The 21,561-nt window shown below is 38.5% G+C and overlaps 1 protein-coding gene and 1 pseudogene across 6 annotated transcripts in view; one reads left to right on the top strand and one right to left on the bottom strand.

The window, feature by feature from the left end:
- Positions 1 to 21,561, top strand: part of LOC306661163 (uncharacterized protein) — a 102,242-nt gene that overhangs the window by 42,273 nt on the left and 38,408 nt on the right. For 2 of the 5 annotated variants that reach the window (XR_013763819.1, XM_079139981.1), the window contains exon 2: positions 4,792 to 4,986. Coding sequence is in view for 4 of the 5 variants with exons in the window: in XM_079139981.1 (XP_078996107.1) it covers positions 4,792 to 4,986 (195 nt within the window). In the remaining variant the exon portion in view is untranslated. Of the gene's footprint in view, positions 1 to 4,791; positions 4,987 to 5,097; positions 9,250 to 21,561 lie in introns of those variants that run through there. The other 3 variants (XM_079139979.1, XM_079139978.1, XM_079139980.1) reach the window with 3 other exon arrangements.
- Positions 18,599 to 19,719, bottom strand: LOC306659633 (U1 small nuclear ribonucleoprotein A-like; annotated as a pseudogene). Its single transcript has one exon. The product of its transcript is annotated as a U1 small nuclear ribonucleoprotein A-like (transcript).

Raw genomic sequence — 21,561 nt, 5'->3', positions numbered from 1 at the left:
TGCTGTCTGGTTAGAAAAGGAAGCAAGTTACAGAGTTTGGACATTCAGTTCTGAGACGTTACTCCTGAGTCAACAGGATTTTAATTATGTATGTGGCCTAGAAGAGACATTTACGCAAGAGGAACATATTGTTGTCAAATGTGTTTGTGATTTGCTCATGGTTCAGAATTGGAAAGAATCCGAAAGAAATTTCTGAAGGTACATAACTGAACTGAAGGAACATAGAATAATGATACCTTTCCTAGTGGCAGGGAAATAACTGATATCCCTGACTCCCCATTCTCACTCCCTCACCCAACACATTTCCTTTACTTTTGTAGTTATTTTGTAGCGATATATCTTTGGGTGTGTATATACATATATATTATTTGTGCATGTGTTTCCATACCACATTCATATACCTCAAACCACACTTCTTGGGCAGAGATAAAAGATGTGTTAAGTACAACTTCATCTTTAAACATTTTTTTCTCCTGTCAGAGCATTGAGATCGCTTAAAGTTGTTTATAACTTGTGTATATTTCAGAGTAGTTTTGGAAACTGTTATTTGAAAATAATTGTTTATATCTTTGAATATAAAAGTAGATTTACCTAAAAAAAGTTCTGCACTGAACTGAGATGCTACATGAGGCATAGAAAGCCTATTCTGAATTACAGTGAACAACTTCTCACTATGGCTAGATTAGAGGGGAATTAAGGAGCTAAATTAAGCTAAGAATTTAGCTTTTCTAAGAGTAAGTTTTTCTTTCTATGACTCTATCCATTAATTCATTCACTGATTGATTCATTCATTCAATATTCATTAAGCACCTACAAAGTGCTATTACTTAGGCCTTAGCAATACACTTATGATTGTCTTTACTTGTTTTAACTTTTCTCTATTTAATTTGCCTTCTCCACACCCATCCAGGCATGCTGTGTTTTGTAATGACATTTTCTTCTTTTAATAGCTAACAATTATTGAGCATTATATTCACAGGCTTTCTATCACTGCAATAAAACTCAACTTATGTGAAGGAATGGGTTTATTTTGGCTCATGGTCACTTGGACTGGTTGCTTAGGGCCTATGGTGGCAATGGAGGTGAGGAGGAAGAGGAAGACTGTTCACCTCATGACAGCCAGGAAGCAAAGAGAGAGAGGAAGGTGTGAGGGTCCCATTATCTTCTTCAAGGGAACACCCCCAGTGACCTAACTTCCTTTCATTAGGCTCCACCTCCTAAAGATTCCATCACCTTCTGAGAGTGCCACAGATTGGTCACGAAACCTTTGGCTTATGGGACTTTGGGGGACATTTAAGATCCAAACCATAAGAAGTACTTAACAGACATTGTCCAAGGGCTTTTAATATATTGTCTTATTTAATTTTCACAGCAAGCAACCTAATGAGTAAGTCTTATTAGCCACCTCATTTAAATAGGAAGGAGCCAAGTACAGGCAGGACATGTATGTTGCCCAAGGTCACATACCTACTGAGTGAACCCAGATTGTTTAACTCAGTCTTTGTTCTTAATCTCATGCTGTATTGTCTCCCAGGATGATTGATTCTATGTTTTTTTAAAATTTTTATTTAAATGATTTGTTTAGGTGTAAATTTGTAAGGCTGCCTCTATTCCTCATTAAATTGCCATATTTACCTTCTGTTTTCATCTCTATCACCTCCTTGAAATTTCATCTATAATTGTTTTTAAAGAAAGCAATAAACTACTCGAATCTCCAATTACTTTAGATTTTGCAATACTTTCTTAATGCCATCTTGATTCTCTCTTAAGACCTTACAATATGATCAAATCAATGTGGCAAATTTTAAAGGAGAACATAAAATAAATTATTTTAGAATGTAAAGGGACTTTTTCATTTAACATCCATATAGAGAAAAATAATCCCTGGTGCTCTGAGTATCTAAAAATACAACAAACCCTGTGAGGTTCTTTGGTAAAGGGAAGAAAAGTGCACAATGTACCTAAATGTGTATAGTATTGGTTTTCTTGAGCTTAGTCAGAGATTACAAAACAGAGTTTTCAGCAAACCTAGAAAGGACATCTATGATTTTATAAGGATGAGAACTCGAATCATGTTTCTTAATGCCAGTTATACCTTCCAAAAAAACATCCTTTTAAAATGAGCCAGATCTAACAAACCAACATATCATCTTGGAGCAATTAAAGGTTTTAGGGTTTCCCCCTAGGGAATCTTTTTTCCAGTTGACATATTCTGAAGGTTCCCCAAGGATAACCATTTGTAGATGTTATGTACCTTTTAATGCAGGGTTTTCACAATGCAAACAATCACTTTGTTAGAACCTGGGGGCTCATGGTTGACTCTACTCTGTGTACCCCAGAGTTAGCATCTAAAGTAACTGGGAACACTTAAAAGCTAGGTTTTCCCTTTCTTTTTTCTGAGTCTATCACTTGCTATATAGCTATGTTGGCTTGAGCAATTTACATAAACTCTGAGTGCCTTGGTTTTGGCTTCTGTAAGATGAGAATATCAACAGAATGTATCTCATAAATTTATTGTGAAATAAGGGACTAGGGTTGTGACTCAGTGGTAGAGTGCTTGCCTAGCATGTGTTAGGCACTGGATTCGATTCTCAGTACCACGTATAAATAAATAAAATAAAGGTTTGTCCACAACTAAAAACAAAATTTTAAAAATGTTGTAAAATAAGATAATCTATGCAAAGCACATGGCAGAATTCTTGACCTGTAAGAAACACTGAGTAAATGTTAGGTCTCATCTGTCCAGACAGTGGTAAAATTGAAGGTGGCTTTTGTTGAACTCAATTCTTCATAGAATTTGCTATTCATATTGTAATGCATAACTTCATGGTTTAAGAGACTTCTGGGGGTTTTGGTAGGTTTTTGTTTGTTTGTTTTTCATTTTTTTGTTTTTTCTTTTTATTTCAGTTTTTGGTAGGTTTAGTTATTCAAAGCACAAAAGATTATTTCTCTCTGTGGACATAAGAGAAAATATTTTATGTTCTATAATAATTTATTTTAGACTGAACTTTATAAACATGTTTTATTGATTTGTTTCTTTGAGAGACAAGAGCACAAGCAGGCAGATTTTGACATCTAGCCTGTACAGCCAGGAGACAGGCAGAAAACAGACACTATGGAGTCTCAAAGAGTGTGGAGAGTAAGGAGTATGGACTGCAGGCTGGGAGAAGTTAAATGGATCCAACTCTGTGATTCCCAAACTCTGTTTGCAAAACTGCTAACTGTAATTATAGGCATGACCTCAAACAATACTTCCCTATTCAAAAGAGGTTGGAAAGTCCTCGTCTGAACATAGTTAAATAGCTTTCTTGATTATAAAACCACTCACTAGTCAGCCTTAGTCCAAATTCCAACCTGCCTCTTACTACCTGTATGATTATAGGCAGATTGTTTAATTTCAGAAAAAAACAATAGTGATAATACCCCTGTTGGTTTATTATGTATTATATCAGTTAAAGTTCAGTATCTAGTTTATAGTAAATATTATGTGTTAGCTTTTATGAATGCAGTGGAGGGAATAAAGGCATTGATCCCAAATATGGATATTAGACCGTAAACTTGAAACTTTGAGGATTGCCTGTTTATGGGGGCAAAAACAGCCATGTCTCAAGCACATTGTAAGAAATGTAATAAACATGAGAGATAAGAAAATTGAAGGCATAGTGCAGTGTGAAGAGCACAGATAGATGTACAATAAACGATAGGTAATATTATTCCCCAAATCTCCACGAATTTTATTTACTAACATACATCAGCACTGGGCTGATGGTACTATGAGACACGTACATGTATCTAAAATCTGTAGAGTACAATCTGTGTATTACTACATGGGGTATCTGGGATTGCCCTCTTCCAGTTACTAGGAAACAGTTAGGAAGAGTTGAAATGAACCTTGGTCAGGGGCCTCTGTATTCAGATGGGGTTGGATGTGAGGTGAATTTAGGCCTTGGCAGTCAGGGATGGAGAAAGGCTAGTGGCACTTTGATCACAGGGCAGAGGCGCGTCCTGCTAATCCCAAACTGTCAACTGTGATAATAAACATACTTTCAAACGTTTCACTAGTCAAATAAATTTGGAATATCCTGGATTAAACATGGTTAAATGATTTTTTTTTTAATTGTAGAACCCCTCAGATTCTTTGACTTGCTAATGTGATACTTAAGTATGCATTGTGAAACTTTGGGAAAATAATTTTTTTTTGCAGAATTTCCCAAATGAATCTTTTTCTTTTGTTCTCATAAAACATTTTATGAAACTAGAATGCCTTAGAATATACTTAGAGAAGAACAGACCAAGGGCAATCGTGCATCCTTCATGTCCATTTCAGTTCTTTGTTCTCCCAAAAGACTGCTAATGACCTGATTTGTCCTTTAGACTTCCTTATCATCAGCAGGATTTAGTCTTGACTTGTTTTTAGTGATGAGGTAGCACATTTAAAGGTGTAATATGTTGAACTAAATGAAACTGCTGATATTTGACTATTTTTGCCCTACCAAAAAAAGAATTTCATATGGTTCTAATTAATACTTAGGACAAATCCATTGGAGTCAAGCTGGTTAAGGTACTCCTGCATGATAATACCTGAAGGAGGGCAATTAATGTGTGGAGACTGGATTCTCCTAGTTTGTACCTTCATCAATCAAACACTTATGGAAAGCTTATATACTTCAGACATTGTTTACAGCAATTTATCTGAAAAATTATTATCTCCTTCCCCTCACTTTAGCAATCTTTTTTTGAAATGTTTGAAGGAAGATAAGCCAAAAGATGACATCTGGATTTTTCTTTCAGATCCTGGTTGCCACCAGATTTGCTGCTTCTGGATTTTCCGGGTGCCTGAGTCAGCAGTTTCTACTGACTCTGAGACTCCCAGGGTTCCTCCCAGGAAGCCAAGGCTGAGTTTAGACACTGGCTGGAGCCTTTCTGGAAGTGAGTTTTCCCTGATGGCTTCGGTGGAGGAGAAGGTCTGCCCTTGTTTCACATTGGGTAAGGTGTACAGAGAAGGCTGACTCTTGAATGGGACCACCAGTCAAAGCAAGGAATTATTTAATATCCATTCACTCATTTTTTTCCTTCCTTCAACATGTTGTGGTGAAGCCCAGCTCATCGTGCCAGGTTGGGAATGCATCAGTGAGCAGGGTCTATGCCATTTGTCCTATGCTGCTTGGAGTCTGGTGAGGGAGGCAGAAGCCTACAGACACTTTCCATCAAGTGTGGTGGACAAGTTGGGAAGTGATATGAAGAAAGCCGCATGGGCACAGGGACAGAGGGCATATGGAGAGTTGTGTGTGTTTGGAATTCCCTGCTGTGAATGGGATTGGTGTTTGTACAGTGATTTCACCCTACTTGCTACTAGGTAAGGATGGGTTCAGTAAGGAGATTCTTGAAAGGTCATTGTTATTGGATAAGTCTGTCTGTTTTGCTGTCCAGGAAATTCATATTGTCCTATTTGGGGTTTTAAAATATGTATCCCTCAATGAAGTTTGTGAACTCTGCAGGTAACGCCAAGAGAAAGTACTGGCAGGGTCCCATTTTAATTCAGTTCAATAGACAAAAATCAAAATAAATCAAATGTGAAGGCAGCATATGTGGTCTATGGCTGTCTTTGGCTTCTGGGTTCTGAGCAGCCCGTCACTATAGAGAAAAGGCTTCTGAACTAGGAAATCAGCATTCATATTACAGATGGTTCTTCATTGTCACAGATGTGATCACCAAAGTTTCTTCAAATATTCACCCCTTTTGGGTAATAAATATCTGATCTTATCTTCAAAATTTAGATTGACACATCGGTTTTAAGGAACCACCAGTGCCCAGGGCCTGATTCTGTATTTGTCCTCATGCTGCACATGATCATCTTATAAAATTTGAAAGTGTGCTCGCTCTAAAACAGATCTTTACTCTTAATTTCATAGTCTATGCCATTATCACAATCTTCATTAAAAAAAATGAGGGTTGGGCTGGGGATGTGACTCAGTGGTAGAGGATTTGCCTACCTTGCTCAAGGCCCTGGGTTCAATCCCCAGCACCACAAAAAGAAAAAAGAAAAAAAAAAAAAAAAAAAAAAATCAGGGTGGTATGGGGGAAGCCTAAGGAAAGCAGATAGCTTAGTTTTTAAGTTTGAAAAGTTGTGACAAAAGTTATTTAAAAAGAAGAAAGGGGAGACATGACAATCTTCTTTAAAAACTTAATATTCACCAGATATAACAAAAATAAACATAACTAACTTAAGTCAAAGATAGAGTCCTTTTATTAGTATTTATTCAGTTCCTTGAATCATTTCAAATAGCTACCCATATTTCTGCACTATAATGGTTTATTTTGTTTAATACAACTGTGAGATCATTTAGAGAACCAGGCAGAACAATGTTTCTCAAACTCCAGGTCATGACCTGTCAGTGGGCAGGGAAATTAAAATGAAAATGAGTCATAGTCATGATCGATAGCTTAAACAAAGGAAGCACAAAATAGATTAGAAAATATAAAAATTTATCACACACTTGGTAAAGATAGATTTTGTTTCCTGAAATTTTGTTTCAGGTTTATATTCACACACATATGCACATGTACACATTTATATACCCTTACATATGTATGTTAATAGCATATAAAACATACATGTGATTTACTTAGTGTGGAATGCAGACAAAAACTTTGAGAAATCCTAAAATGATGAATATTCTAAATAAAAGTCAAAAACAAATGACCATTTTACACAATAAGTATGATTTTAATGCTATGTATCTTTATTATAACAATGTCTTCAGCTTGAACAGATTTATAGTTCTAATAAACAAAAGAGGCATTCAGGCAACTTATATTCCTATATGTGTATATGGACATGTATCGAGGCACATATCTATAAATGGAATTTTTAAAACCTTTAAGATATGATTAAAAAGAAAACTTCCCAATTTCAGAAATAGCATTTATGAATGCTTGTAAAATTATGGTGCAAGTATGCTGATATTTTAAGCATTCACTAATTCATATACTCTAAACTAAAGGCTAGCATGAGAGAAATTGCAGGTAGCTGTTTTTCTAAAAGGTTATCACTTATTGACACGCAGCCCTCTCCTCAGCCTGCAATGATAGCAGCTGGAATCTAGAAAGAAATCCTCAAACTGTTAACACTTGAGGAGAGACAATCCTATCCCTCATCTTAATAACTTCTTCCTCCATCTTTCTCTCTCTCTCTGATCTGAGCCAGTCTTGCTGAACATTGCAATACTGCTTTGCCCATTCTTCACCATGGACCATATAGGCTTCCCGGAAACTCTCAGGGCTAAAAACATTCCAGACATTCCTTAACACAAAGTTCCTCAAAAGGTTGGTTTCTTCAGCTCCTGCAAGAACACTGCCCACATGGTTCACAGAGACCGCTGCTCTAGCCTTCCCTTAGCAGACAGCACGGCCGCCTCTCCCCTCCTCTGAAAGGCTTGCTGTGCTCGGCCAGGACTCCATCAAACTCCCCTTTAGAGGGGTAGCCGAGGACACTGGGATCCTCAGTAAAGAAGAATCCCATCAGTGAGGCCGAGTTTCCAGCAGCACAGCGAAGCTACACATAGGTTGTATATCTTGGTATGATGTGTGTTTTCTTTGGAAACAGGCATTTAAATGAAGTTTCCTTTAGCAAAATCTTGCTCCCTAAATCCAAAAGTCTCAAAATTACATGTAATGAATTCAAGAAATAGAAATTCTACACTGGAACTCTTATTAGTTGCCTTTCTTACACATAAAAATATTACAGGACACATCATTTCCCTCTTTTTCCCTGTTAATATTTCCCATTTTGCCCCTTTCCTCCCTCTTTCCTTCTCTCCTCACTTCGCTTCACATACCCTTTGTTTGAAATTCTCTCATCCTCTTTTTAGGCCAGCCAGAATGGATATCAAACATTCCAGAGTTGAAGGTTTTCAAAAAAAAAAGAAGAAAAACATCCATGAAACTTCTTTCACAAATGACTAGATGTCTTCACACTCTTTCAGCCTAATAAGATATTCACTGCCAACCTCAGTCATTTGATTTGCCTAAAATTCTTACCCCTTCTTCCTAACTTAGCTCTTCAAATTGACTCCCACATTTCTTGATAAATCCAACATCTCTCTCAGCAATGCCAAACCCTAGTGCAAGGTCTCACACACAATTCTCACTCCATGAAATATGAGTTTGGGGTCAACAGTTATAAACTGTAATAACACACCTTGATCTGGGCATTAGTCATTAGGCTCTATACTTTCTCAGTGACCCATGAGACACTGAGCAAATTACAGGTGCTCTGTATTCAGTATGTGACTAACTGTGGATGAAATGTAACTCAGAGCCCAGGGATGCACCACAGAATGAGGGGATGATTCAGAAGCTTTGAGATCAGTTCACACTCCTGATGTGTAGTATGAAAGCTAGAGGGAAGCTCTCAGCTTCAGGAATAAGCATTAGCTTCCTCGCCTCTACTTCCATGGGGCTCACTGAAGGTGTTCCTGAAATGAGAGTAAAATAGAGGTGGTTTTTCTTCTGGCATGAGCAACACACTTACATTTTCAGAGCCTTTGTTACCTATTTTTCTGGATGCATTTAACCAGATGGTCTCTGCTTTGGAATCCACGGTAGAATTTTCAGATGACCGTTCTGAAACAGAGACAATCACCTAGACATGTCCTGTGAGATGTTGTCACCTAAAAATACCCCTCATGGATTACTGGGAGTGAGAAATGAAGCAGAGATAGCAAGTTCACACTGACTTTTAAAAGAGTCACTATAGAGTGTTTACAAGGATCCCACAGATGACTAAAATTAGTTTATTCTGCACAGCATTATCTGCTGCTGACTCAAGATGGTGATACAAGCAGTGTTAAGCTGTGAGCTCACTAGGAAGCTCATTTCCTAAAATTACTTTCTGGCAGGGAAAGACCCCTAGTTCACATCAGCGGATGGAAGATGGGGTATAAATAGCAACTTGTTATGCCATCACTCAGAACTTGTGTCCTGCTTGTCTCCAGTTCTGTTTCTTGCAGATGTAAGAGCTTCACGACTGGTCTGCTGTCCAGTGCTCAAGAGTATGATGTGTGTGGTGGGGGCGGGGGAATGGGAGAAAGCCATTCTTCCCCTGCCCCCTTAAGGCAGACTTTAATTACTATTCAATGGAAATTCTTGCAACTACAAAATAAAACCCAAATAAGTGACCCTCCCCCATAATTCAAAAATTACCTGCAATAAAAGAGAAGCAATGAACCCAAGTTTTGACTTGTCAATATTTTTTTCTCTAACATCTATAGAAGCACTTAGCCAATTTGTATCCAGTGACTCCTCAGGCATGTTGAATGGGATTCAGGTAAGATGATGCCAAAGATGTGTGTAGAGTCAGAACATTCTCCTTTTCCTGGGAGAGTCATCCACATACAGCAGGAGGCTGAATGATTTTTATATCTTCTTGTCTTTTCATTATTCAAATGCATTTCAGGGTATGATTTTGTTCTAAAGATACTTCTCTTTGAATATGTATCCTATGATTACAATTAAGAATAACACCAAAATGAAGTTCTACCTTTAAGGAGCAGACCCAGCTGAGGAACATTATCTTAAGAGATACACTGAAGTCAACTCAGCTCCTGAGGAATTTTCCTGAAAGCTCCATGCACCAACTTCTATTTATGTCTTTGTTTTTAATTTTTTTTCCATACATGTGTATAGGGTAATAATGTCTGTCTTATTCTACCGTCCTTCCCATCCCCACCACCCCAGTCCTCCCCTCACTCCTCTCCGCATAATCCAAAGTTCCTCATTCTTCCCTACCCATCCCCTGCTATGGATCAGCATTGACTTATCAGAGAAAATGTTCTGCCTTTAGTTTTTTGGGACTGGCTTATTTCACTTAGCATGATATTCTCTGGTTCTATCCATTTACCTGCAAATGCCATAATTCCATCCTTCTTTAAGACTGAGTAATATTCCATTGTGTATATGTACCACATTTTCTTTATCCATTCAGAGGAAGCCATTCTTTTGGTTGTGTGATGCAATTATTAGAAAACAGGTTAAGTGACCTGGTGAGAATCATCCAGCAACTCACTCACACTTAAAACTGAATGTTTAGACTTATAATCCTCAAAGATGGTTAAACATAGTGATTTTCTCATATAAGGTTGAGAACATGTCCTATCAGCTAACCTAAGGGATAATAATCAACTTATTAGAAATACCTATAGGTAGGTGTAGGCAAAGAAGAATTTGTAGATATCTATGCTATTGGAGTGGTTTCTGTTAAGAAAAAAAAGGCTTCCTTTATATTTAATGGAAGATTTATGAGAATGAAGTTGCATCTTCATAATAATTAAAGTTATTCTTTTGGTTGCTTCCTTCACATAGTCAATTCAATAATAGTTTAAAAAGTCAGGTAAGTGAACTATTTAACTTCATTGGCTAATCAATCAAGTGAAAATTGACTCCAGCTTTTCTGTATCCACCCGTAGTCTACCATATTCTCTCTTGCAGCTGGTTTTGTATTCCTTTTTATACCTACTACAGATTTTTCTCTAACATTCATTTCAGGACACACACATATTCTTTAGTGTGTGCCAGACTCCTTTTGGTTCTGAATAATTCTATTTCTCCATAGGTGGCCGCTGATAACATCCCCCCATCTGTTTCATCCATTTTCTGGCTTATTAAGTACTGAGATGATTTCTTCAGTGACAGAAGAAATTACGCATCACTGATTTTCTATTTTTGGAGCCCTGGAAATTTTCTTGTTGGGACATTGAGTACTTCATTTCTAATTAAACTTTCCTTCTTACTCATATTTGGCTTTGCTTTATCAATAAATTACACAACCAATAATTGGGAACAGGATTCCAGTGTGTGCTGCAAACATGCTTCCCAGTGACACATGGGGAAGGAAGGGCACAGGGAGATCTGGAATTGGAATTGTGACGAAGGCAAGATGACTCTCAGGCCCAAGGTTGGAATGGGAAATTTTAACTTTTAAGCAACTGCTGGACTCTGACTCAGGTTGGTAGTAGTTCTGTTCTATAGCCAGATGAAAGTTCAGTAGAAACAATCCCATTTTATCAGATATTTCCTTTAAAATAGACTTTGTATCGAGTACTTTTAGAAAAAGCCATTGGACCTATTGGGCTGTATAAAATTGGACCTATTGGGCTGTATAAACAGGGTTAAGTTAAACGCTCCAGAAGCAAAGTATTTTTCATGATCTAGTTGTTATGTCTTCACCTCCAGCAAATTTTCCTGATTGCCCCAGGTAGGAGCTACGTTTCCATCTTTTCAACTCCCATAGCGTTCTGAGATAATCCATACAAGGCACTTAGAACAGAGTCTTGTGTACTGAAAGCATTCCGTAAGTGCCCATTATTATTGACCCTGCCTTGTGCCTCCGTTATTTCTGCACAATTTATCTCCCTCCCTGGACGGTAAGCTACTGGAGAGCCTGACACATCATTTTGTCTCTAGTAGCGACTTGCACTTCCTGGGCACTTGGAAAACATGTATTGAGAGAATAATCAATAGATTGTCAATCCTTCTCAACTATGGTAACCTCATGCCTGACAGTCAGTAGGCAATAAGTGTGGGGATAATGAATGTCGAATCAATGGAAATAAACCAAAAAGTTCATTGTTAAGTCCGGAAAGGCCACTGAAGTTCAGCTTTTGTGTTCATAGGGTTAACTTTCCTACTAATATGTTAGTGCCAAGACATTAACAGTAGCAACTACATTACTCCTGAACCCAGTTCCTATAAATAATCTGCTTGTTATTCAAATAGCTGTTCAACAAACTTCACTGATACTTCCTAATGAGAAATAAAATACTTGTGGCTAATTCTTTTTGGATATTTGCTTGAGCCAGGCTCTGTTCTAAGAACTTCATATATGCTCACTTATTTAATTCTTGCTGCAGTCTCTCCTAAAGGTGAGGCCCTAAGATACAATGAGGTCGATTCCCTTTCTCCGGGTCAAGCTCTTGACAAACAGCAGCATCTTGTAAACAGCTAGGCTGGAGTTGCAGAGGATTTATGGTTTGATGTCACGTTTCTCCATGTTTCATTCAAAAGGCTGAAATGAAAGCAAAGGCCAGAATCAGTACAGCCAAGATGCTGCTGTGCAGAGGCTTCAGTGACCCTCTCCAATATACTTGAGCTCTCAACTGCCTTTTCTATTGCCGGTGCCCAAGACAGAGGGGGATAAAGGGCTAGAGACACTGCTGCTTTCTTTGTGAGCCCCGAAAATATTTGCCTACAGACTCAGACTCACTTACTTTTGTAAATGTCTACTCTGCTCCATCAGTAAGCACAGCCCTACCTCATCCTCTTTAATTGTCCATCTCATACTCTGATCTCTCCTGGCTATTTCCTTAGCTCTGAATTTTCTGCTTTCTGAACCTCCTTCAACTGCCTGAAACCTTTGGATCTTTGGAGAAGCAAATTAGATGGCACTTCTTGCTAGAAGTCATCCCTGACCATCCTGGACAAGTGTCAGTCAGTACCTATACAGCTCCCTGCTCATCCCATGGCTCCTGTGCTTCTATGCTGTAATTATTGGTTTAGTTATCTCTCCCAGACTCCAGACTCATCAAGGGTAGGGACTCTGTTTTAGTCTCTGGTGTCCTAAGGATAAGGTGAGCACAGATAAGGTGCATTATAACTGTTCATTGAATGAATAAATGATTGAATAAATAAAGCCGTTCCTTCACATGTCCATTCCACTCTAAAAATATTACATAAATCAACACAAGGACTGTGTATCTCCGCTTTTAGATATTCACGATTTGGCAGGAGTGACAGCCAGGAATAATAGGATAGAGATGTTATTTGTCTGTCCCTATGTAGCAGAGAAAATGTCCCACTGCTCTCCAAACCAAGAACATAGGAATAAAAAATCTTTGATGGGGGAGAAAAAAAGTAAGCCTGAAAAAAAATGTGGCTGAAAATCTGTTTCAACAGCATTTTGTTTTTCTCCTCTGTGGGCTTGTTGTGTAAATTATGTGTAAGGCGAATATGTGATAGAGAGATGCAGTGGTAATTACTTGTTCTCAAATGTTTGGTTAGCCACACCTTTTAATCCCACATACAGTAGTTCAGCACAGAATTAAATTCTGCCCTTTAGGCAGGATTAGCATTTGGAGTTTCTTGTTTCTATCATTTAAATGTTTTCATCCCAATATTTGTACTTTTCCATTTAGAATAAATGCACAGTGTGTGGAGGAAATATAAATAGCATGGAATTTTTATGATTCAACTCATCATCCTTATTGGTTTGTGGTCGATTTTTATGGATACCAATTTTTTTTAATTACTCATCCATAACTAGTTACTGGAACACAGAAAAAAATCGCTAGTCCAGTCCATTCTCTAATGAATTTAGTATCTTTTCTTTGCCAAAAATTGAATTCTTTAATTTTATAAGGGAAAAATAACTTCGTTCAGTCTTTACTCCTAAAATTCAGGTACTTAGTGAAATATTGTTATATGAAATAATCAGGGAGAAAGGTTTTTCTCTATTGCCATGTGTGGGAATGGGAAAAAAATTGTTGCTCTGATTAACTGGGGAATCTATGAGCGGCTTACATGAATAAATTAATTAGAATTCTAAAATAATACATTACTAATTTATTAATACATTAATGTTCTCTGTGTGCCTCGGATGTACAGCACCTGCTTTATTAGAGATGTAAGAAGAACTAAGACTTGGTCTCTGTCCTCAAGGAGCTTACAATGAGATGGAGACAGTTGTATAAACAATTGCAAGGAAACCATTCTTTCCATGGAAACCTATTCAAAGGCTAAGCAAAGCTCTTGGAGAAGGATGTGAGCAGGCTGGGTGGGGATGGTCAGGAATATGGATTCACAGAGGAGAGAGCATCTGAGTTGAGCCTGCTGGAGGGTCAAGAATTTGCCAAGCAGCAGAACCAGTAACTGAGGGATGCAGAAAGGCTTTCTAGACCCAGGAGTGATACAGACCGGATGATATCTTTGGGAATTTATTATATGAAACAAAGGATCCACCTCACAAATCACAGAGACTTATTAGTGTGAGGCAATCCCATTGTGAGCCCTCCCACAATCCCTTGCCTGGGAAGACTTTAAGCACAGCAGGGACCTGTTCCAATTGGCCTGTAATTGCAGGGAGACCATTGATGGGGAAGCTGCCTCAGTGTTCTTGCAAATCAAGATAAGTACAGATCTGGAGCAGCAGTGGTGAGAGTCAGGATGTGAGAAGTGGTAAAGAGACAGAGGCAATAAGACCTAGTGATCAGGCAGGTCACAGGGTGCCCTGTGCTGGAAGCCACAGATCTAGACCACTTCAGGTTTCCAGTTAATGGTCATGACCCCCTGCTTCACCCCAATAGAACTCAGGTTGAGCTTTGCACTCAATTGAACTTGGAGGCAGAAAAGTGAAAATTAGCCCAGTATTAGACTATTTTGATGACATTAGGAAGAATATTTTCAAAATAGATTGTCCTCAGTGGGGAAGGATATTTGTCTGTGTTAATTTTCAAATTATTGTATGTGACCCTAGAGAGGTCATTGTAGCACTTCTAACAGGGAAGGAACAGAGGCTCACTCATGGTTCTCCATCAGCTTTCCCCCTTTTTCTTTCAAAGAAGTTCATAAATATTTTCTTTATGCTTTACATTTTTATGGTGGAGCCAGCAAGGATATAGGGTAGAAGCCGATTATCATAGTCAATATAAATTTGTGATGTCAGATCTATTTTTTCTGGTAGCCTTCATCTTCTATTTGGTTGCATATTGTGAAGTTTTTCTGGGCTCATATTCATATCTGTTTTCATAGTTCTGTAGAAATCCAGGAGGGGAAACTGCTCCAGTCACATTGATCTGCTTGTCCTGCATTCTAGGGATGAGGTTCTTTATTTGTGCCTTGGCACAGATCATTTCCCATCTTTCTTATTTTCCTTCTCAGAAATCCATAAACATTCTGGCCTCAAAAACAGATTCTGCCTCAAAATGAAATTTCTCTGAGAAATGTAGTCTCTATTCCAATTACTTCTTTTTATCTTGACATCATTTGTGAACTGTATTAAATTTGCATAGATGTTTCTGCTTAAGTCTTATTAAACATTTTCATGTAATTACTCAGGCATTTTCAGTAGTATCTAATGGTGGTATGTGTGTTCAGTAGAGGATAACCTTAACTAATGGACAGACAGTGGCAATACATTTCCATCTTTCTGCCCTAATTTCATGTTTGCCTTTAAAATCTTAGACCTTTGCTCTGGAACCCAAATAAATGTGCCATCAAGATGTCATACTTATTTTTGACTTCTCAGTTCTTCGAAAATTATTTAAAATATTTTATATATGCAGAAAAGTACAGAATATAACAAACCAGAATTTTCAAAAATACCGTGTCATATATGTTTCAGATACTTACTTTTTGTTAAAAGGAAATGAAATATGACAGATATAGTTGACACCCTTTTGTGAACTTCTCCCACACTATTTCCTTCCTTTTCTTCATAGATGCAACCAAAAACCTGAGATTAGGGCATTTATTGTCCATCTTCTTCCTAGTCTTTTACTAAATATGTATCTTTCATGATCAATATTATTTATTAATGTTTGTGTGTTAAGATTGTGCCTAGATGATATCTTCACACATTTGGATTTTATTTTCTCCAAACTGAGCACCTATATATTTTAATAAGCAGATGTAACACATTTATATTCATTGTGATTGTTGATATGTTTAGGATTATTTCTAGTACCTTACTTGGAATTTTTTAATTTGCTAAAAATTTTCAATGCTTTATTTCTCTTCTTCTTTTGTCATTTTATAGGTAACGATTCCTTTGTTTCCTTTGGTTTTCACACTGTTTTGAAAAATAAACATTCTATTTATCTACTTATCTTACTACCACTTTAAATACAAAGATAATAGTTGTGCATTATTTTTAAAGATTTCCAATCTATATCTACTTTCTCCATCTTAATATGTCGATATCCATCCATTTTCCCCCTATGCCAATACAAATATATATTTTCCCTTCTTTTATAAAAGAAGTGGCTATATCAACTGGGGTTGTGGCTCATTGATAGAGCACTTACCTAGCATGTGTGAGGCACTGGGTTCAATCTTCAACACCACGTAAGAATAAACAAATAAAATAAAGGTTTTTTAAAAAAGTGCATATACTATACGTACTCTTCTATAGTTTACCTTTCTGTTATGTCACTTGAACATCTTTATATGTCAGTAATGTAGTTCTATTTCTTTTATTTTAATGAACACATAGCAATTGGTGATTAGTGACATTCACTGAGTCCTTACTATGCACTAAAGGCTTTGTCTCATCTGAAGTTCACAACCAATAAATGTGCGAAGAAATCCTGTTCTAGAGATAAGAAAGCTGAGGCTTTGAGAGGTATAGTAGGTAGAATAACAGCCACCATAAATGTCTACATCCAAATCCCTGGAAACTGAATATGTTTGTAGATGTGATTAAGACTAATGACCTTGAGATGGGGAGAGTATTGTAGACCATTAGGGTGGAACCAATCTAATTACTTGAGTCCCTAAAAATAGAACCTTTCCCACTGGTTTAGAGGACAATGTGCCAGCAGAAACAGAGTTAAAGAGATGGTAGCATGATAAGGACTCAACACCCTGTTGCTGTTTTGAGATATAGGGGCTTACATGCAGGGGCCAGTGAGAGGAATTTAGGAGCTGAGGAAGGCCCTCAGCTGATGCCAACAAGGAAAAAGAGACCTTAGTTCTACAAATACATGGAACTGAGTTCTGCCAACAACTGAATGAGCAATGAAAGAGATTCTCTCTGACTTTACAAGAAGAAACACAACTCTGCCAACGCACAGATTTTAGTCCGTACTGGACTTTAAAGCTACTGAACTGCAAGATAATAAATTTATGCTCTAGAGTTGTGGTAATTTGTGTGCATCAATACAAAATGAATGCAGATGACCACAATTAGTAAGTTTAAGTGAATGAGATCTCAGTATGATTTTAAGGCATGTTTATGGCTAAATCATAATTTATGTAACCAATTCATATTAATGGTCATTTATTTTCAATTTATAGTATTTTAAAACATGGGAATAGATTTTCTCATATTTATATCTTTATACATTTTAATCAGAATTTTGGTAGGAAAATTCCTAAAAATGAAATTATTGGGTTAAAGGATATATACATTAAACATTTTAAAAAATAAATATTGTCACATCACCTTGCAAAATGTTCCATGCAGCTCATAGACAAGAACCAAAATCAGTAGGACAAGAATTACCAAAATCTACAGGATATGGCTGGATGTGTCTCGGGATGTGGTTCATTGATGACCATTTTAGCAAAGCATAGGTCTGAAATGGCCACATAACAAAAAATGACTTTCTTCTTCAATTTAGCTAGAAAGTCTGCCCACCTCTGTTCCAGAAAAATCCCTCTGGCTGTGTCTTCTCTCTGTGTATTGTTCTAAATTCGTTTCTTTGTACTTTTACTTTTGGCTCATGCTATTTGACCCTTGAAGTATTGAAGACTAACAAAAATAAATAGCCTTTTGAGTAAATATCCCTTATGTTACATATCCATTCAAAGGACTATATTACTTCAGCGGAGGCTAGAGTTTCACATGTGCACAATTAGATACTAACACAATTAGCATTCCATTAATTTTAAATGACAGCTTTTCCAGCTGGGCTCTAGATTCCAAATGTTAGAGAAATCACATATTAATGAAAATTAACACAGCGGCCAACTCAAGTACAAGGACCCAGTGACTAGCTGGTGTTTCATGTGAGTCAAGGAAAGAGGATGGCCAGTTCCTTCATCAGCACAAACCTCTTCATGTTAACTGACCCCAGGCTTTGAAAGACAAGGAGTCTTCCTCGCTGAAAACATCTTTTACTTTCCTTGGGTATAGTAACTTCATTCTTTTATTTGGAAAGTGGTCTTGCTAATTTTTGTTAAATGGTGAGAAAGTTGGCATTTAGAACTTGCTAGGTGGTCTCAGGGTAGATGTTCTCAATTTCATTGTTAACATCCAAACTACTATAATAGGGAACCAGTAAAAGATAAGCCTTCTCTGAGCAGGTTTATTAGGGCACTGACCTTGGCCATGTTGGTGTCACAGCTTCTTCACAGCCTGCTTTGGCTTTGGCATCCATAATGAACACAAGCTGCTCATTTTCCTCTATGTTCTCCATGGCTGATTCAGTGGTCAGAGGAAACTGTTTGGCACAGTGGCTCCTGAGGGTGCTCTTCAGTACGTGTCTGGTCTGCCTTGAGAGCTGTAGTGTCCTGGACTAGCTGAAGGTGGGTGAGATGTGACCTTTTTTGTTTGTGACTGGGGATGCCATTCAGCATGGCCTTCTTGACTTTCAAAGCCTTTGCTTTGGTTTCAGCTGTGAGAGGGACAGGTGTGCAAGCTGGGAAGTGATTTCTTTCACTCCTGACTTACACCCATGCTGGAGCTTGTAGATTTTATACCTTCCTTCCTTCCTTCCTTCCTTCCTTCCTTCCTTCCTTTGCCCCAGGACTTCCTTTTCTACTGCCTCTGGGATTTTGGTTTTCTCCTTAGGCAGCAATTTTTTTTTTTTTTTTTTTTAAACCAAACCGCAAAAAACCACTTTAATTCCAGCCTTACAGCGCCAGGTGCAATGTCTGGGGACAGACTCTGGGTACAATGCTGTGTGGCAACCACGCACTCACACACGGCTCTGAGAAGGCCCCCAAAGGGGGACTTACCTTCAGGGACTGAGCCAAGGGGGAAGGAACAGCCCCAGAACAGGGGTAAGGACAGGCCTGGGGGAAAGGTGCTACTTCTTGGCAAAGGAGATCTTCATGGCGTTGTTCTGGGTGATCTTAAAGCCCTGCAGGGCATCCCGAGCTGCCCCTGCTTGCACCTCGTTGTCAAACTCCACAAAGGCAATGTCATGCCGCCCAGGGACCAGGCGGACCTCCTTGAAGCCAGGGAACTGGTTGAAAAGCATGAATAGCATGAGCTCATTGGTCTCCTCCAGTAGATTGGTAAGGAACAAGATGTGATTTGGTGGATTCTCGGAAAAAGGTTGGGCAGGTGGCATCTGCCCTGGCATAAGTTGTTGCGGGGGCATAGCCCCTGGTGGGATCTGGTCTGGTGCAAGACCTGGTGGTGGGATCATGCCAGGGGGTGGCATGTAGGGAGGCTGGCCCGGCATGTGGTGCATGATGCGGGGTGCCTGAGTCATCGGTGGCATGCACGGGACAGGCCCCTGGACAGCTCCCACCACAGGAGCAGCTGCCCCACCCCGCATGGCCTTCTTGGCAGCTGGGGTCTCCTGGCTCTTGGGCTTTCTCTTCTCCCGCTTGCGGTCCCTCTCCACAAAGGTGCCCTTCATCTTGGCAATGATATCTGAATTGGTCTTGGCGTACTGGGTCCGCATGGGCTTGTCATAGAAGGGGAAACCCTGCATGGAGCACAGGGCATTTGTGGCGCTGCTGACCTCCAAAGGCCTGACCCCTCATCTTCAGGCTCCGAGACACCAGAATATCCAGGATCTGGCCAAACTGGGAGAAAATGGCGTACAGGGACTTCTTCAGCTCATCCTTCTTGATCTTCTCATTGAGGTTGTTGATATAAATAGTGTGGTTGGGGCGGGTCTCAGGAACTGCCATCGAGAGGGGTACCAAGGTACGGCGACAGGGCCTCAAATCCTCCAAGTGGCGCCAGGTACGTTCTTCAGAGCAGACCACAAAGATCTAGGCAGCAATTTTTAATCACTGGGGTTGGGTTGTGGAACCCTTTGCATGTTATACTTGCTTTTTGCCCTGTGCTCAACTGCTAAATCCTGGGACATTATAATAAACATCCACTTTGCTATGAAATGGAAAGACGCCTAATTCATGATATTTGTTATCTATTTTTACTTCATTTTACCTAAGAAATCAGAATGTAAATTTTGAACTCTGATCATTTCAGGGCAATTATAGTGAACAATAACACCTGTTTAGTCAACATTATTAATTTTTTTAAAGAAATTCACTTATTGAAGTCCTCAGAGCTATTCTGTGAGGTAGGTGCTATTGTTACCCCCATTCCACTGATGAAATTGATTTCCACTGATGAAATTGAGATTTCATGAAGTTGCATAACCTGCCTAAGGCTGTACAGGAGGGGAATGATACAGCTGGATTCAAACATGGGCTTTTTTGGACCAGGCTGTGTTCCTAACCACTATACTACAGTGTTCTTTGGCATTTCAAATAATTGGTAAGCAATACTTCCAGGAATATCTTTAATCAGAAAAATTAAACACAGAGCTAGTTAGTTGTGGTGAAGTAGGAAGAACACTGGGACGGGAGATAGGAGTGAGTCCTGGGTGTATCTTCAACAAGCTGAACAAGTCTGCAAGGAAGTCATTTCACCAGCCCAGCCAGGGGTTTTTTCATTTGTGAGAGTGCCAGTCTTCTAGCATCCTTAACAAAACTCAATTTCCTCTTCTTTAATTTTTCCTATACAAAGATAGATTAAATATGCCACTCCCATATCATCTGTGACAGTTAAAGCTGGTATCAGATGAGTCAGTTGGCATTGGGGCACTTGTCCTGAAAAAAGAAAGAAAAGGCAATGATTAAATGCCACCCTCTGGCAGAAAGCAAACTAAGCAGAATGACTCAAGTCCAAAGCCTTAGAAAATCTTGGTGGAAGCAGGGTGGATCTATTCCTCTGTCTCCAGTTTTCTCTGTGTATAGCACCATTGACCATAGAAATGTGGATGAACATATGATTAATTATTCATCATCTCAAATGTGTTAAAGCCATCGTGGAGAAATAATGCTACCAAACTTCGTCCAGCTAGAAGTGAGACCAGCCACAGAGAAGACTTGCTAACATTTCCAAGTGTATATCTTTACCAGGCAGCTTTTTCTATCCTATGTGTTACCAGTTAAATGATGTCCACTCCACCCCAGAATTCATATATTGAAGTTCTAACTCCCAGTAACTCAGAATGTTACCTTGTTTGACTAGTGTCCTTATAAGAAAAGGAGATTAGGACACAGATGATGCATAGACTGGGGACAATCATGGAGGAGACAAAGACAAAGAGTGGACATCTGAAAGACAACAAGAGAAGGGATCAAAAGAAAACAAACCTGTCAATGCATTGATCTTGAATTTCCATCCTCCAGACCAAGAGAAAATACATTTGTTATTTAATCTATCCAGTCTGTGGTATTTTGTTATTACAGTGCAAGTCAATGAATACATCGTGTTTTAAATTTGAGATGGTTTTAAAGTTTCTGCCTTACTTTCCAGAAGTTCTTCATCTTCATTATTTTTAAAAATTTATTTCCTCCTTCACCTGAGCTAGATTTCTAATAAGTTATACTTCTGTACATAGCTTTATCTGCACACTGAGGTACAGAGATTTCACAATTGTTAATGGTATTTGAAGAGAACCTATCATCATTCTTGATGAGTACTTTGAACATAGCTTACATTTCTGTACATCCATGAAATCCTTGTCTTATCACTGCTCTCTTTTTTTATGTCAGTTTTCAAATAGGTGAGATTAGCGTGTTTTATAGGTAATA

This window comes from Sciurus vulgaris (genome assembly GCF_902686455.1).
Source record: "Sciurus vulgaris genome assembly, chromosome: 1".
Taxonomy (NCBI): Eukaryota; Metazoa; Chordata; class Mammalia; order Rodentia; family Sciuridae; genus Sciurus; species Sciurus vulgaris.
The sequence above is the reverse complement of the archived record's forward strand: the minus strand, read 5'-3'. Positions and strand labels throughout refer to the sequence as shown.